Genomic DNA, 16247 nt, shown 5'->3' on the forward strand with positions numbered 1-16247 from the left:
AATAATTAAATCACCTTAGGTACCTATTATTTAATTTATTTATTTTTTCGAATCGTTACAATGACCTATTACACACTTTTATTATTTAAGAGTTAATTAATTTACACCCTAAAACTGATGTGGAAAAAAATAAAAAATAAACTAAAAAGATGTGCGTCAGATATAAAAATTAAAGTAAAAAAAAATCAACCTCCCCGCCTCTCATATCCTTCTTCTCACCCCACCATCTTTTTCTTCATACCCCATCAATTATTCTCTTCATCTTCACAAGAGACCCATTAAAAATTAAAATTATTACTTGTTCAATAAAAGAAAAAGAGAGGAAGAGAGATAATTCTTGAGGAATGAAACATAAAAAGCATTTCTTAAGACTCCATAAGAAGTTTTCTCTGACGGAAAGTCTGTACAGGCTTACGATTAGATTGTATCGGTGTATTGAATTTTTACCGACAATATCTTGTATACTATATTCCCATACAGGAAAACAACTAAATTAATTTACAGAAAACCTGAACATGTCTAAATTGATATGTTCTTTGGAATTATGACAATTTTTTCTAGAGATCTCTTAACAACATGATTACAAATTAAACAATAATTTTTACTAGGAAAGAAAATAGAAAAGAAAGTGGTGCAAGACGATTAAATTGACTTTTAAATAGTAAAGTGGTTGATCATGATTTTTTCGGTGAGATGAGAGGTGAAGTGAGTGAAATTTAGTGATGAAGAAGATATATATAATTATTTTTAAAAATTAATCATTAATTAGGAGTTAATTAGTTTGAAATATAGTTAATAAAAGAAAAGTTAATTAATACAAAAATAAAATAAAAATGATAAAAAAAAAATTATAATTTATGTCATGGCGCTGACGTGGTAGCGAGTGTAATACACCACACATTATGTGAATGGTGTTACACACTTCAGGGTGGTATTAAATTCACTTTTAAGTAATAAAGGTGTGTAATAGGTCGTTATGATAGTCTAAAGGGAAAAAGGATGAATATACCCCCGAACTTTCGTTAATGGTATGTGTATACCCCTCGTTATACTTTTAGAACACCAGACCCTTACCGTCCAAATTTTGGAACATATATGTCCTTTATACTAACGGAGATATACATGTCTCAATCTTAACCGTCCATCTAATATTTGTTAAATTTCTTATCCAAAATTAAAAGACCACCCATACTAATTTTAAAACCCACCCAAATACATAATACCAAACCAAAAACCCCCAAATCAATAATGTTTTTAATTTTGGAAGGCAATCTAACCCCAAATCGCAGAGAGCAGCCACCGTCGCCAAAATGTCGAAGAAAAGTGACTTGGGTCGCCCAAAAAAAACAGCACTAGAAGAGGAAGAAAAACTAGCGAAGAAGCTACAAGCAAAAAAGAACAAGATGAAGGTGGATGGTAAGGACAAGAAGAAGAAAGGTGGTAATGGATTTCAAGTTGAGAAGAAAAAATTGAAGACAAGGATGACTCCATTAGCCAAAGCTAAAGCTGCACAAGCAATGGAGATTGAAAAATAAGATTTTTGTTGTAATGTATTCAGGTGCATTTGGTAACTGAAAATGAAGTTGTTTATGTCTTTCTTCTACAATTTGCGAAAAAGACTTAATATAATCATGTTTCATGTTGCTATTTATATTCTTTGTTGTGTTCTTAAAAAAAAAGTCTTCCAACAGCTTCCGGTGAGATTTGATCAAATCTAATACAAAGGTATGATGATGGTAATGAGTAAATAATTGATTTAGTCAAAGAAAAGGTTAAATGGATCAAGAAACATGTGAGGAAGTTAAAGAGAAAATAGAGGATGCTTTGGGGATGAATATGATTGGATGGGTCTTCCTCTCATGAAGTTGATGAGAAATTGGAGGATTTAGTGTTGACTGTTGAGGATGATTTGGGGATGAAGATTGGGGGAAAGATGCTATTAAAAAAATGTTTAAATTACTTAATTTGATATTAAGTGAATTAATTTGGGAGATTTGGGTTAATATTTTTGGGTTGTGGATATAAGTATTTGGGTGGGTTTTTACTTTAATTTCGGGTGAATTTTCAATTTTAAGTAGAAGTTTAACAAATATCGGGTCGGCCATTAAGATTGAGACACGTGTATCTCCGTCAGTGTAAAGGATACATACGTTTTAAAATTTGAACGGTAAGGGTACTGGTGTCCTAAAAGTATAACGAGGGGTATACACATACCATTTATGAAAGTTTGGGGATATATTTGTCCTTTTTCCCTAGTCTAAATGTGTAACTGATTTTTTGGGATAAATTCAAAGGGGAATTTGTGCATTTTCAGTATATATAATGATATTGAGATAGTTACTTTGAATTTGATAAGTTGATATAATGTCACGATCCAAAATGAGTTATTAATGGCACCACACTTAACCTTCTAGGTAGACAAACCAACGAATTCAAATCCAACTAATGTTATGTAACATTCCAGAAAAGTAGTAAACTACACTAGAGCCTAATGTAAAATTAGTAGCCTAAACTAGAGCCTTACGTGAGAATTTTAGAGTTTGTTGTGTGGGTTAGAATAATAAAATGGTTTCCCCTACTTAGGATGAGGGGTTTAGAGGTTAAACGTTAAGGTACGACTCCCCAAGGATCAACCAAGGGTCTTTGAGGATGACCCTAAAGCCTAAGCCAAAAACTGCCCAAATCAAGTGAGCCACGGATAGGACCTACGCGGCGCAGGTCCATCCACGTCTCATGGGAGAGGCTCATGGGTCAAGACCCCAAGTGGGGAGCTGAAAACCACCACATGCGGACCTGCAGGACACCCCGTAGACCCACTCACGAACCGTGGATCGTGCGTGCAAGTCTGCCCAAGGTTCGGCTAAGGTGAGAGTTTTTATGTAAATTCCTAATTATGTTTGTTTAATGTATAGTAATTTTATATTGTTTTAATAGACATATATAAGACTTTTTAAGTCATTAACCACCTCACATATCTCATAATCCCAAGACCCCAAGTCTATAACCAACTTTTTCCCAAAATCTCCTCTAGAACTCCAAGGAAGAAGAAGAACAATGAAGCTAGGGGGTGAAGAATCAAGATTTTTTCCTCAAATTGGTGGTTAATCTTCTATAAGGTATGATATTTTTTCATCTATGGGTATCCTTCATCCATAGCGCCCTTCCAAAACCCTCAATTTCGAAACTAGAAAATCCAAAAGTTGGAATTTGACTTCAATCTCATGGAATCTTTTCAAATTCGTTTAAAATGATTGAATTATGTTTGTTTATAGATATATTAATGATTTTATATGATTTTAAGTTGGATTACTCAAGAATTCATGAATTATACCATTTTTCCAAATCGGATCTTAAAGTGTAGGTATTGATTGATGAACGTAGATTGCTATAGAATTATGAATGTTATGAGTTGATTACTTGAATCATGTTATTATCCATTCCTAATGTAGTAATTCTACGTGCGTTGATTGAATTTGATTCATTGGTCCTTGAAAGTCGAACTATGAGAATTTTGTATAATCATGGTGCTTATGTACATGCTTTGTGAATACCTAGGAGGAATGTGATTATGACTATAATGTAATTGTGATGATGTGGAAGACTTTCCTCACCTAAATGAACGGTAGGTCAATGACATCCTTTTCATGTGTGAATAAAAGTGATCTTGATTGATATATCTTGAATCGGTAGGCTAAGGGCATCCCTTTCTTGTGTAGCTAAAAGTTATCTCGACTTAATGAACCTTGAATCGGTAGGCAATGTCATCCTTTTTATAAATGACTAATGAATCATTCTAAGTCTTTGTATTGGATCGGTAGATCAATGGTATCCCTTTGATTATGAATCAATGAACTATTTTAATGATAAATCTTGAATCGGTAGACCAATGGTATCACTTTCATGAGGATTCAATGAGTTATTCTAATGATGTACCTTGAATCAGTAGACTTATGACATTCCATTTATGTGTAATGATGTACCTTGAACCGTTAGACAAATGACATCCCTTTCATGTGTAATAATGTTAAAAGAGAATTTACTACTCTATGGGAATTTAATGCTTAGCACCGAGTAGATATTGTGAGGTGAAAGCTCTTTCTATGTAAGGTCGGGTTTCTAGTGACAACATTCTTATCCCATAACTATGTGCCCACATAGGATATTAGCTAGTGGATCCACCTAAGCTAAAATGTTACCAGCTCTACCTTAGGCAAGTAGACCAACTATTTCTGGTGTGGACCATACCGAATTCCATGATTTACTCACATGGTCTATATCGGTTAGAGATTCTTCCATCATGAACAAAAATGTGAGTTATGCACTATGGTTACTCAAGAAGCTCTATGAAGTGTGGGTGGGGGTATGAGACTTCATCCACGCATTGTATAAATAGGCTTTGAGAATAGTTATGATGTGTTCCTCAAATGTTATAATGTCTTATGAAATGAATACGCTTATAATGATGTTATCAAGAATGTGGATATGAGAGCTAAATGTAAACATGGGTGCTTAACTTAGATTGTTGTTATGAGTTGCTTTTCTTGATATGACCTATTAAATGTGAATGTTTCTTTGTCTAATGAGTGCTAACTAAAAATGAGAATAAAGAATGATAAGTATGATTATAGTATGATTATGGTGGACTAAAAGTGGTACTTAGTGTAGATGGAATTATGAGATTTTTATTTATACATTACATAAATATAACTTAGAATTACTTATGAAACGATTCTATTATGCTATGATGATTTATATATTGAATACGCTTGTGGCTTATGCCTTCATACTAAAAGTACATGATGATTTTCAAACTTGGTAGATCATGATTTTCAACTAAATATCCCTTTTAACTTGTTTTCAAAAATTTTTATGCATGGCTATCATACTTAGTGCATGTTTGTACTAACTCATATTTTCTACATTTTTCTTTAAGTGTAGGTTCCAGTTCTTAAGGTGATCTTCTATTGGTTCAAGCTTAGATTGACTATTCTCCTAGCTTGTGGTGAGTCCTCAAGATTCGAGGACGTATGAATCATTAGTAGTTTCTTTCTAGTTATTTTATGGTTTGAATTATGTGAAAGGATTGTGCCTCTATTTTTTGTTCAAGAATTGTATTAGATGGCTATTTGAGACAAGTTAGACTTTCGCTTTCTTTTATAAAAGACTTCGATTGTATGGATAAAGTTTTTAAATTTCGCATCATTTCTTATATCTTATGGTATAGTATGCTAAGGGCTTGTATGAGACTCCTTTGAGTTCAAGTAAGTTGTGTTACATCTAAGGTGTACCTCCGGGTCGTGACATGTTAATTGTTCAGCTTACGAAATACTATCGTAATGCGAAAATTCAAAACTTATTAATGTAAAAAATGAAATTCCACTAGATTCTATTAAATATCGTTTTTCAAAACCTAAAAGTCATCACACTAAAGAAATTTAATCCAAAAGTACCAAGTCTAATAGACAAGAGTATTAAAAACACCATAATAGATAAATAAAATAGTTTGTGTTCGAAAACTAGGAACATCATGTCATGACTGAGAAAATTCAACACGAGCTAGAATGACTATTAACCCTAGAACCCGATATGTTGGAGATTGGATAGAGCTAAGGGCGAGTCGAAGTTGTTAATACGCTTACTGCACTCCACAAAGGCAAACANAGCTAGAATGACTATTAACCCTAGAACCCGATATGTTGGAGATTGGATAGAGCTAAGGGCGAGACGAAGTTGTTAATACGCTTACTGCACTCCACAAAGGCAAACAAAAAAAAAATACAAGTAGGTGTTACTACAGGTGATATCATCGACCGACTCAAATAGAAATCAATATGCGTAAAGTAATAGTATGAAATCAACTATAACACTTAGCAGGTGGCAAACAACATGAACAAGTGACAACAGTATTGTAACAAGTATGTAACTAGTCACAATATTAAAAACACACTTGAGGACTCATGCATCCACACCGCACAGTCACGCTCTTTAGAGAAATGACATTTTTTGAGATTGAGTACATTAAGTTATTTTAAGATGTTTTCCTTTAATATTGTCGTGCAGAACGTGACACCCGATCAAATCATATTGTGTCGGCTCGTGGCATCTGATCCAACAATATAGTTAATTATTCATTTTGTATTATCACTTTCCACTTCATTAACAATATTTTATCAAGCCTTCTTTATTCAATGCATCACTTTGATAGAGCGAATTCAAGATTAAGGAGTTCGGAGTCTTGGGATTTTCGACGACACATAAATTTTCAAACCACAACAATTAAGTACATAGAAAACTTCACAACATTACTCTATAACTATTAATCACTATTAGGAGTCTTTCTATCACATAGAATAAACCATAACCTACCTCCACTGAAGAACCGAAGTCAAGCAAGCTAATACTCTAATGTTTTTCCTTTCCACAATGTCTCAAAACATTTCTAATCTATCAAATATACAATATTCTTTAGCAAACGAGTCTGTAGACACTTATATTACTATATGTCTAGCCTTAAACAATACTCATTCAATTCTATAATAAATTTCTAAATCATAAGGTCAATTAATATGTCAAGTCTCATGTTTCTTAAATTTCAAGCCTATGATTAAGTTTCAGTTCCTATAATATCATAAATTCAATGGTACTAATATAATGGAATACAGTGGATATTTAATTATCTATCTCAATAAATCAAAACTTAAATCATAATGTGGTAACTATAAAAATAAAAAAATGAGCCATATATTATTATTGATCGTGACATTACTATTCCTTCACCACCCCATTTAACCCTCCGCTCCCATTTCATCTATATTCTGAAACTTGTTGAAATCCCGAAATGACTGTATAATGGTAAAAGTTAAAGATTAAAGTATTAGTTAAAGACTAAAGTACCACTATATAATAATCAAAACATTTTTCTCACCCACTCCATCATCTACTCCTTTCACCGTACCCTATCACTACAAAAAGTATAATGGTAACCTACAAAAAGTATAATCGAGTGGTTAAAGGTCCATGTCAATATATAGTCACTACCTATTATCTCCCGACAGGTTAGAAGTTAGTGGCTATTGACATGAACCTTCAACCACTCCATTTATGAATTTCATAGTTAAAGAAATAAATATCTTAATGAGACAAAATTTGGAACTTGCTATTCAATACCTCTTTTCCTTGCCGAACTTTTTTTTCACAAAAGATTTTTTTTAAAAAAAATAAACTCCTTACCGTGTCTAAAAAAAAAGAACCAGATATTATTTTTTAATAATAAAATCCTACACCACTCCGTTTAACCCTCCGCTTTCATTTTATTATTTACTTTTTTAAAAATAAATAAAATTTTCATTTGTTTAATTATTCTTTTGGGCGTGAAAGAATTGGATTTGCAAAGAGACGTGTACAAACAAATGCCATTACACTAGCGAAATGAATCTACTTCTCATGTGCGACACTTGTGGCCTAAATTTCAGGCTTATGTATCTATCATTATTTATTTATATATACTAGATATAAGTGTTAGTGCAATATTCATAATTTTGTGTCTCACTTTATGTGACATCGACATAATTTTAAGAGGCAATTAAATTTTTATATAATTTTTATATATTTTAAGTTGTTAATTATTATAATTTTTAAATAAAAAAGTGCTAAATGGCCAGAAATTTTTAAAACTATAATATTTTGTTTATTTTAAAAAAAAGATTTTTTTCCATCTTTTTAATAAAAGGTATTCAAGCTAAAAGGATAAAAATTATATAGAAAAAATCTCATTCTCTGGCCAAATTTTTCGGTCAAAAAGATTTTTTCTTTCAAATAATATATGTTACATTCCTTGTCCCAAAATATTTAGCACAAATAAAATTTCAAGAATTAATATATTCTTGATTATTGAGATTTACAATGTCTTTTAACATAATTTTCAAATTAAATAATCCATGTTACTTCTTATGTTCCATTTTATGTTGCAGAAATATATCAATTTTTTAGTTGTTAATTATTATGATTTATAGTATTTTATATAATTTTAAAATATATAAAAAATTAAAAAATAGACAAATCTACCACTTGTGTGTGGTTCCACACTTACATGTATATATATATGATATTTGTTTTTATTTTTTTTCCTCTGTTTTAATATGTTTGTAGAACAGTTATAAAACAATTTTTTAGTTTCTAACTGTTCGCATATAACAATGTTTTGATATAATATTTTACTTTTAAGAGTATAAAGTTGAAAGCTCTTTTTTTTGAATAATTCTTATAATTTGTGTCAAAATTTCGTAATTGTAAGAGAGAGTAGTTACGTGAAGTGACATTAACCGAACACTTGTCTCATCCATCATATACAAATAGTTGAAATTTGATTCACAGTTTTGTTAATACGACATGGCTTTGCATTTGAGCATTGGGTGTTTGTGTTGTTTAAGCCCAATGAGGGGTCAGAAACAGAAAATCAGAGGTGTAGCAGCTGAGAGTAGTGTTAAACTTAACTCAGAAGAAGAAGAAAAGGTGAAGCTTGGTGGCTCTGATTTGAAGGTAACTAAGCTTGGAATTGGGGCTTGGTCTTGGGGTGACACAAGCTATTGGAACAACTTCGAATGGGATGGTAACTTCTTTTTTTGTTTCATATCACAAACTTTTTGATAATTTTGGGTAATCCTCATTATCTCATTTATTTATTTAGTAGCTTAGTTGGTTGATTATACTAAAAACTTTTTACATCTTTTTGGTGAGGGTTTGCTTCCGGCCCTTAGAGACTGTTTGGCTCAGCTTAAAAGCTGGTCAAACTAACTTAAAAGCTGATTTTTGACTTATTTAGCTGTTTGGCAATATTCAAAATAACTTATTTTAAGTTAAAAAAAAACTTATTTTAAGTCAAAAGTTAAAAGCTGGGGTAGGGGTGCTTTTTTTTTTTTTAGCTTATAAGCTGCCCTTTATATTTTTATACAATCTCCAAATTATCCACATAACCCTAACATCTCTTTCTTCCATTTTTCCCTTTTCACGTTTGGCATAGCAACTTCAGCACTTTTATCCAAACACATAACTGCTTATTTTAAAAATAAGTTTCAGCACTTTCAAAAGTACTTTTTTAAAGCTGCTTCTATTAAGCCCATCCAAACGGGCCCTTACTATAACAATACTGCAATTGCTAAATCCTGTGAACTGATTCTGTGCTAACTGCTGAGTTTGGGTACACATTTCTTATTTGGTCAGGTAAAACTTGACTGTTTAACATTGCTGCTTGGAATCCATTATTTGATCATTATGGATTTGGGTTAAAATAAGTGAATTTTTAACACGGATTAAGCCAGAGTTAGTAGGTTCGGAGGAATCGTAACTAAAGTACTACACTATGTCCCTCTTTTCCCTTGCTATCTCTTAGTATTACTCTAATTTTTTATAAGTCAAGGATTTAGTAGGATATTCATTCTGGAAATTTAAGAGAATTATACATAGAGAGCTAGATACTCTTGTTTGCGGGTATTGAACATATAGCTTGAAGGGAATGCCCCAATATAATTGTTCCGAAGCAAGAAGGAAATTGGGATTGAGGCCTAATGGCACTTTGTGCAATGTTCACCAGCACATGGCTGTCATAAAAATCAGGACAATCTTACAGTAGTGAGTAACCTTGATCTGTTCATTCCACCAGCTGAATGTGATTTTCTTAATCACATTACCTGTGGTATTTCAATGAGAAACTGAGAGTTTGAAAGAGAAGTCGCTTGTTTGGTTGAACCAAGAGAATCGCATGTTTAGGATGAAAAGTAGCTCCGTGAAAGATTTATCTTTGAAGGAAATGTATCTGCATTTGAAGGGTACAAAGAAGAAGACCTTGACCTGCAATAGGTAGAGAAGGATATACTCAATCACATAGAGGTTTTCTCTTGGATAGTAAAGAGTCCCAAGAAAGTGGAGTTGAGAATATCCTGCAAAGCAGAAAAAATACAACTGTTATTACACTTGTGGACCATGGAATCCTGTAAAGCAGAAAAAACACGTCATCTCTTAAGGACCAGGCGCATTCCTACTTATGTTTCCTTTGATAAAATATGTTGATATTAGTTACTGTTGCTACTGGAATTACTGCCGTCGTTAGATTTATTTTTCCTTTCTAATTCCTTGAAGATATTCAGGAAATGTATAGCTATTTTGGCCTCTAGCTTGTGACAATATCTTCATCATTGTTTTCCCTCAATGTGGATGATGAGGTTGCAATTGCTATAACAGCATAAACATGTTAGAAACAACTGAGTTTACTCCGGGCTACATTAATGTCTAAGAAGCAGTTTTATAAGTTGAAAAAACTAGAGTTGTTTCAGCAAATATAACAAACATTGAAGCGTATTATTGTGATGTAGTCTTTGAAGGGGATTCTGATGACCCAAATTACACTTCTACTTTTGACTCTGTCGCCAGTTTCCTGCAATTAGTGTAACACTCCAATCCTCCCTTGTGAGTAGTGTCATGTTCTGTTTATTTAGAATGTCTTCTTCCCTCCTTGTAAAGGATCCTACCATTTCTCCTAAAATGAGTTGTTTTACTAATTCAAATATCACATCTTTCTTTTGTTTCTTGTTAAGTAGCTTACTGAAGACCTGACCTTAGATAGAAAGTTGTGGAGGACACGCATAAGGGTATATGGTTAGTACGTGGGAATGCATTGTCTTGCTGTTTGTCCATACTAGTGCTCATAGTATTACTCTTGTAGTTTCTTGTCCTTCAATTTTTGTTACTATTGTTGTTTCTTGTACTTCAACTATAGTACTGTTCCGCTGTAGCATTGCTATGTTATGATCTGTTGTTTTTTGTTACTATCTTGTTTCTTGTACTTCCATCCTTTCTTTTTCTGGACTGCTTTGGACTGTTTCTCTTGAGTCGAGGGTTTATCAGAAACAAACTCTATACATCTGAAGTAGGGATAAAGTCTGCATAGACTCTACCCTCTCCATACCCTACTTTGGGGGACTACACTGAGTTTGTTGTTGCTGTTCATCCAATTTTTTTACTTTTGTTAACAGAGAAATCACCTGAGGCCTGTGGTGCACTGCTCAAAACTCTGTGGATAATGAGCCCACTCTCTATCCTTGACTTAAATATCATGCCCTACTCTTTTACCACTAGACCAAAGCCCAGAGGACTCTTTGTATAAAAAGGTTCTTAAAAAGATTTTCTGGCTTATTGCCTGTTTGGCCAAGATTATGGAAGGCCAAAAGTGTTTTCTTTTTCCTTTTCAAAAAGTGCTTATTTTAAAAAACCAAGGTGTTTGAGCATGCTTATGGGAGAAACTAAGTGTTTTTGCGAGTAGTACAAGTTGTTTTACGGAAGCTAAAAAAGTAGTTATTCTCCAAAAGTACTTTTTTGAAAAGCATTTCTATGAAATATACTTAAAGCACTTTTTAGAAGTTTGGTCAAACACTAATTGCTTCTCCAAAAGTGCTTATTAATTTAATTAACCAAACACTAGCTGCTTCTCATCAAACATACTTTTTTTTGAAAAGTGCTTTTAATAATAAGCTGATTTTAGAAGTTTGATCAAACAAGTTATTATTCCACGTTTACTAAGAAAAAAGAGTGCACTTGCATCCTGGCTAACAAGGGAAAGTTTCTCTTTTTTTTTTCAAATATTCAAATACAAGTTTGGCTCTATTAGAGCTTGGGCGAGCAACCTTTAAACCAAAGTTTAAAAGAAGGTTAAGGAAAATAATCGAGAAATCTTTACTTTCTGACTGTTATACTTGTTATTCTCTTCTTGCCAACAACCACAGAACATTTCCACTAGGAGAACAGAAAATAGTTTTTCTCAAAGATATTCTATTAGATATGCACCTAAAAAATTAAACATATGTAAGGGCGCGTGCTATAAGGTATGTGATGAAGAAAGGGCTTAATGATAGGTTCTTTCCCTATGGTGCTTAAAGGCTGAAGATATGCTTAGATAACAGTGCCAGCGACCGCAGCGGATTGAAGAACTGTCAGTCAATTAGTCATTACTTGTCAGAAATGCTAAATCTCCAATGCTGTCCAAGCCTGTATGTTTTCTTTAAAACATAAAACAAAATAAGCTAAGGTTTTGCATTTTCATAATTTGAAAAAAATGGACATACGGTGGAACCAAACAGGTTCCTTCTGTTCGGTAACACCAATATCTTGCCTACGGCAAGTCCCACAAAGAGGCTGGGGTGGTTCGGGTTGGAGTCATGATCAAACATGGCGCTTGCTTGGTGGACTTAGTTAAGAAATAAAGTTATGCTTGATCCTACCAAGTGGTATCAGAGTCAAGCAACATGATGCATGAAACGGGTGTTGGGAGGTCATGGGATCCTAACACCCTCTTTTTTTCTTTTGAAGATAAATGTCAGCCACTCTTTCTCCATTATCATAACCAATATGTTTAACTCTTTTTTTTACTGGAATGATGACAGATAAGAAACTTAAGGCTGCAAAGACTGCTTTTGATGCTAGCATTGATTCTGGAATCACATTCATCGATACTGCTGAGGTTTATGGTTCAAGGGTGAGGAAATAGTTTTTTACTTTGGCTATTTCTTAGTCTGCTAAATTGTGCAAAGAAGTGGACAATCACGAGAAAACAACTATTTCCCTCTACTTGCAGTTCTCATTCGGTGCGATAAATTCTGAAACACTACTAGGAAGGTGAGCTTTGAGTTCTTCTAAATCTTCATTATTTTTACTTGTGGAAAAAAGAATATCAATTTGCATGTTCTTCACATTTGTTGTTTCTCCAATATAATTTAATGTTTTGTTTCAGATTCATCAAGGAAAGAAAAGAAAAAGATCCAGAGGTGGAGGTTGCTGTTGCAACTAAATTTGCTGCATTACCATGGAGGCTTGGTCGTCAAAGTGTCCTAGCGGCCCTAAAAGATTCTCTTGCACGTATGGAACTTTCTTCAGTTGATCTTTATCAACTTCACTGGTACGCTACTTTAGCGCGCTTCTTCGGATAATTTTCTTAAACAAACAGTCAATAGCTGATAAAAGCTTTTATGGTCTAATTCTCAGGCCAGGAATATGGGGAAATGAAGGTTTGTCATGTCTGATGCCCTTGTTCAATTCAACTAATAAGATGCTTTTCTTTAACAAAGATTTAGCTTGTAATTCACATTTAACATAGACAAAGCTTAGTCAATCAGAAAATCCTTTTTTCAGGTTATATTGACGGTTTAGGAGATGCAGTGGAGCAGGGCCTTGTAAAAGCTGTGGGAGTATCTAACTATAGTGGTACACTCGTGACTCGTGTCTAGTCAATCAAATAATTGGACAGTCCTTTTGATGACTAATCTTACTTTCTCCCGCACGATAATATTTCCGATTGTTTTCTTATTAAGGGTATTATGAGAATATGACTGTCAAATTAACTAAGCATTGTCCTCTTTTTCCAAAAATAAAGAATAAAAAATTGCCAGCTACATACAATATTTGGCCGATGGAAGTATTTCTTGTTTCAGAAAAGCGTCTTCGCGATGCATATGAGCAGCTGAAGAGGAGAGGTATTCCACTAGCTTCAAATCAAGTCAATTATAGTCTGATATACAGGTTGCCTGAGCAAAATGGTGTCAAGGCCGCCTGTGATGAATTGGGAGTCACGTTGATTGCATATTCACCCATTGCTCAAGGTAAAACCTGATACAACTGTTTTCTTGTGAAGATGTGTTCTAGAATGACCCGATTTATGGCCTCGTTGAACCAGGCATGAAATAAATAGTTAATGAGGTTTTATGCTGTTATTGAACATAAATTTGGAAGCTGGTTTCCTACACTTTTGTCACCCCTGTGTATTAATGTTTATGTCATCTCACATGTAAATAATGTTTACTGAAAATGTATATAGACTTGCTAAAAATTCCTCCCTATAGCAACCGTCTACTGTCCCAGTTATTTTTGCACCAAAATTTAACTTACAATACATAGTTAATATTCTTTCCAAACGACCATGCATCTCAGTGAGAAAATTGCTAATGAGCCTAGGTAAAGGGGTTACGGAATACAACCAGTTGGTTTCAGATTTCTGTATCAGTTTTGAACGGAGGAAATGACGGAAACTACACCCCTTCCACTCTCCAGCCATCTTATTGGCGTAGGAAGTCTGTTATAACTCTTATGTCATACCTGTCTTCTCGATTAAATGCAAGGATTCTGCAATGCTTTTTTCATGTACTAGTATGCTATGCAATTTGCTTTAAATAACTTAATGTTGTACCCTGATAAAGACATGTTTCAGCATCTTAATTGCTTTCTGTTTCAAGTTAAAAGTAAGAAAATTCACGTCAACTTTTCTTTGGATTATGCGGCCCAAACTCGTTACATTTCCCAACTTATAATGCAGGAGCTTTGACTGGAAAATATACTCCAGAAAATCCTCCCACTGGCCCTCGCGGACAGATCTATACTCCTGAAGTTCTTACCAAAGTAAGGGCTTTTACTATATAACTAGAGATTATTAAGAATTTCACTTCTTATGGCTCAAGAACTTTTGCGCACTTGCAGTTGCAGCCACTCATAAATAGAATAAAGGAGATTGGAGAAAGCTACAATAAGACTTCAACGCAGGTATATCTTCCTTGTTTCTCGAAAATCTCATGATTTCGCTAGCTTAATTCTTCAGGTGTAGCTTTGTTTAGAATGCAATCATAGTAGAAGCTATAAGTTACTTTGTCGTCTTTTAGCATATGTGAGAGTGCAACATGTGATGTGCGGATTAGGTGCATGTAATCATGAGCTAGTTTGGATGGAGGAGAAGGGTAGAAATGGATGCACCTATTAGAAAAAAGGGGTATAGATGGACCCATTATTCACTGAAATGATTATATATGATGTTTTGGTTGACAGGTGGTCCTGAATTGGTTGATTGCACAGGAGAATGTTGTTCCCATCCCAGGAGCCAAAAATGCAGAGCAGGCTAAAGAATTTGGTGGTGCATTGGGTTGGAGACTAACCCAACAAGAAATAGACCAACTTCGTTCATTGGCATCAGAAGTAAAACCTGTTGTTGGTTTCCCTGTCGAAAAGTTGTAAACATCATTTTACATGTACATTTAACAAAGTCTTCGAAATGTAAGTAGTACTAATAAAGCTGCTGCAGCAACATCGTAATCCGTGCTCATAAGTGGGGTTTCGAGAAGGTAATATATCATATATTACCAAAAGTATGAACAAAAAAGTTGAAAGTTGAATTACGGTTTTACCGCTTCTATAAATTAAATTGTTATAAAATATTTCAATATTTGATTGTATAAATTTAATTAAATGTTAATGACTTTTAGACTTCCTAGGATTAATTCCTAATTAAATATCTAATTTATCGGTATTTATCATCTATAATCTATATGTATATAATAATTATTTTAAAAAAAAAAAATCTTTACCTAAATTTCTTTACTTTTCCTCCTCTTATAACTTTTTCCTTAACCCCTCTCATGAATAATATACTTGATGTGGATAAAGTATTATCCTTTATGATAAATAACGAAATTTAATAATTTAAAGGGTGCAAATCTACAAATGGAGAGACACATTGATAATGTCCTCTTGATTATTATTAAAGAATGACTCTAGCTTCACAAATTTAAATTCATAGCTGCTTAATTACATGATAAGAACTTTAGTTGTTCTTTCTACATGATTTGCTAACTTTAATTTTTTTTCATATTCTTCATTTATTTATTATTATTTTCTAATTACTTATTCAACTTTTATACTCTTAATATTCATAACTCTCATCTTTTCATATTCATAACCTCCAAATATTTAAACTAAAACTTTAAGATATCTTTTGATATTCCTTCAATTCTATATATATAAATTCAACTTCTTTATCTCATGAAATCCCTACCAAGATTATTAGGCTATTATTTTTATTCTATAGTAAAAGTAGATGATGAAGACTCTTGAATTTTGATAGGATATGAAAGGAGTCAATAAGAACTCAAAGAGTTATGTACTAATTTTGTACTTATTTTTTCATCTATATATACATCAATCTTATAAGAATAATGTCTATATTGTATTTTTTCTTAAATATTCTGTTTCTTTTTGTCTTTTTTTCTCTCTGTTAGACTTCTGAATTTAGTTTTATATGAACATTTCATTGCCACAAGTCTTTATTCTTATTTTGTAATTGTTACATTTTATTATTCATTACAATTTTTATATATATATATATGTATTATATATATATATATATATATATATATATATATATATATATGAAGTTAAGTTTC

At 32.9% G+C, this 16247-nt stretch overlaps 2 protein-coding genes and 1 long non-coding RNA gene across 3 annotated transcripts; all 3 read left to right on the forward strand.

Annotated features, from left to right (window-relative positions):
* Positions 1-1310: 1310 nt before the first annotated feature.
* Positions 1311-1579, forward strand: LOC107025552. The gene has a single exon (XM_015226333.2). It carries the CDS (start codon positions 1311-1313, stop codon positions 1533-1535), a length of 225 nt encoding a protein of 74 aa, XP_015081819.1. The 3' UTR covers positions 1536-1579.
* A 1418-nt stretch (positions 1580-2997) lies between these two features.
* Positions 2998-5179, forward strand: LOC114077859. Its single transcript, XR_003579140.1, has 2 exons — positions 2998-3116; positions 4939-5179. It is a non-coding gene; the product is annotated as an uncharacterized LOC114077859 (long non-coding RNA).
* Positions 5180-8123: 2944 nt separating this feature from the next.
* Positions 8124-15224, forward strand: LOC107026359 (uncharacterized oxidoreductase At1g06690, chloroplastic). Its single transcript, XM_015227303.2, has 10 exons — positions 8124-8608; positions 12432-12523; positions 12623-12663; positions 12779-12943; positions 13030-13052; positions 13177-13248; positions 13476-13643; positions 14354-14436; positions 14515-14577; positions 14857-15224. The coding sequence occupies exons 1-10, from the start codon at positions 8389-8391 to the stop codon at positions 15040-15042; spliced, it is 1113 nt and encodes a 370-aa protein (XP_015082789.1). The 5' UTR covers positions 8124-8388; the 3' UTR covers positions 15043-15224.
* Positions 15225-16247: the final 1023 nt, after the last annotated feature.

This window comes from Solanum pennellii, chromosome 7 (genome assembly GCF_001406875.1).
Source record: "Solanum pennellii chromosome 7, SPENNV200".
NCBI classification, from domain to species: domain Eukaryota; kingdom Viridiplantae; phylum Streptophyta; class Magnoliopsida; order Solanales; family Solanaceae; genus Solanum; species Solanum pennellii.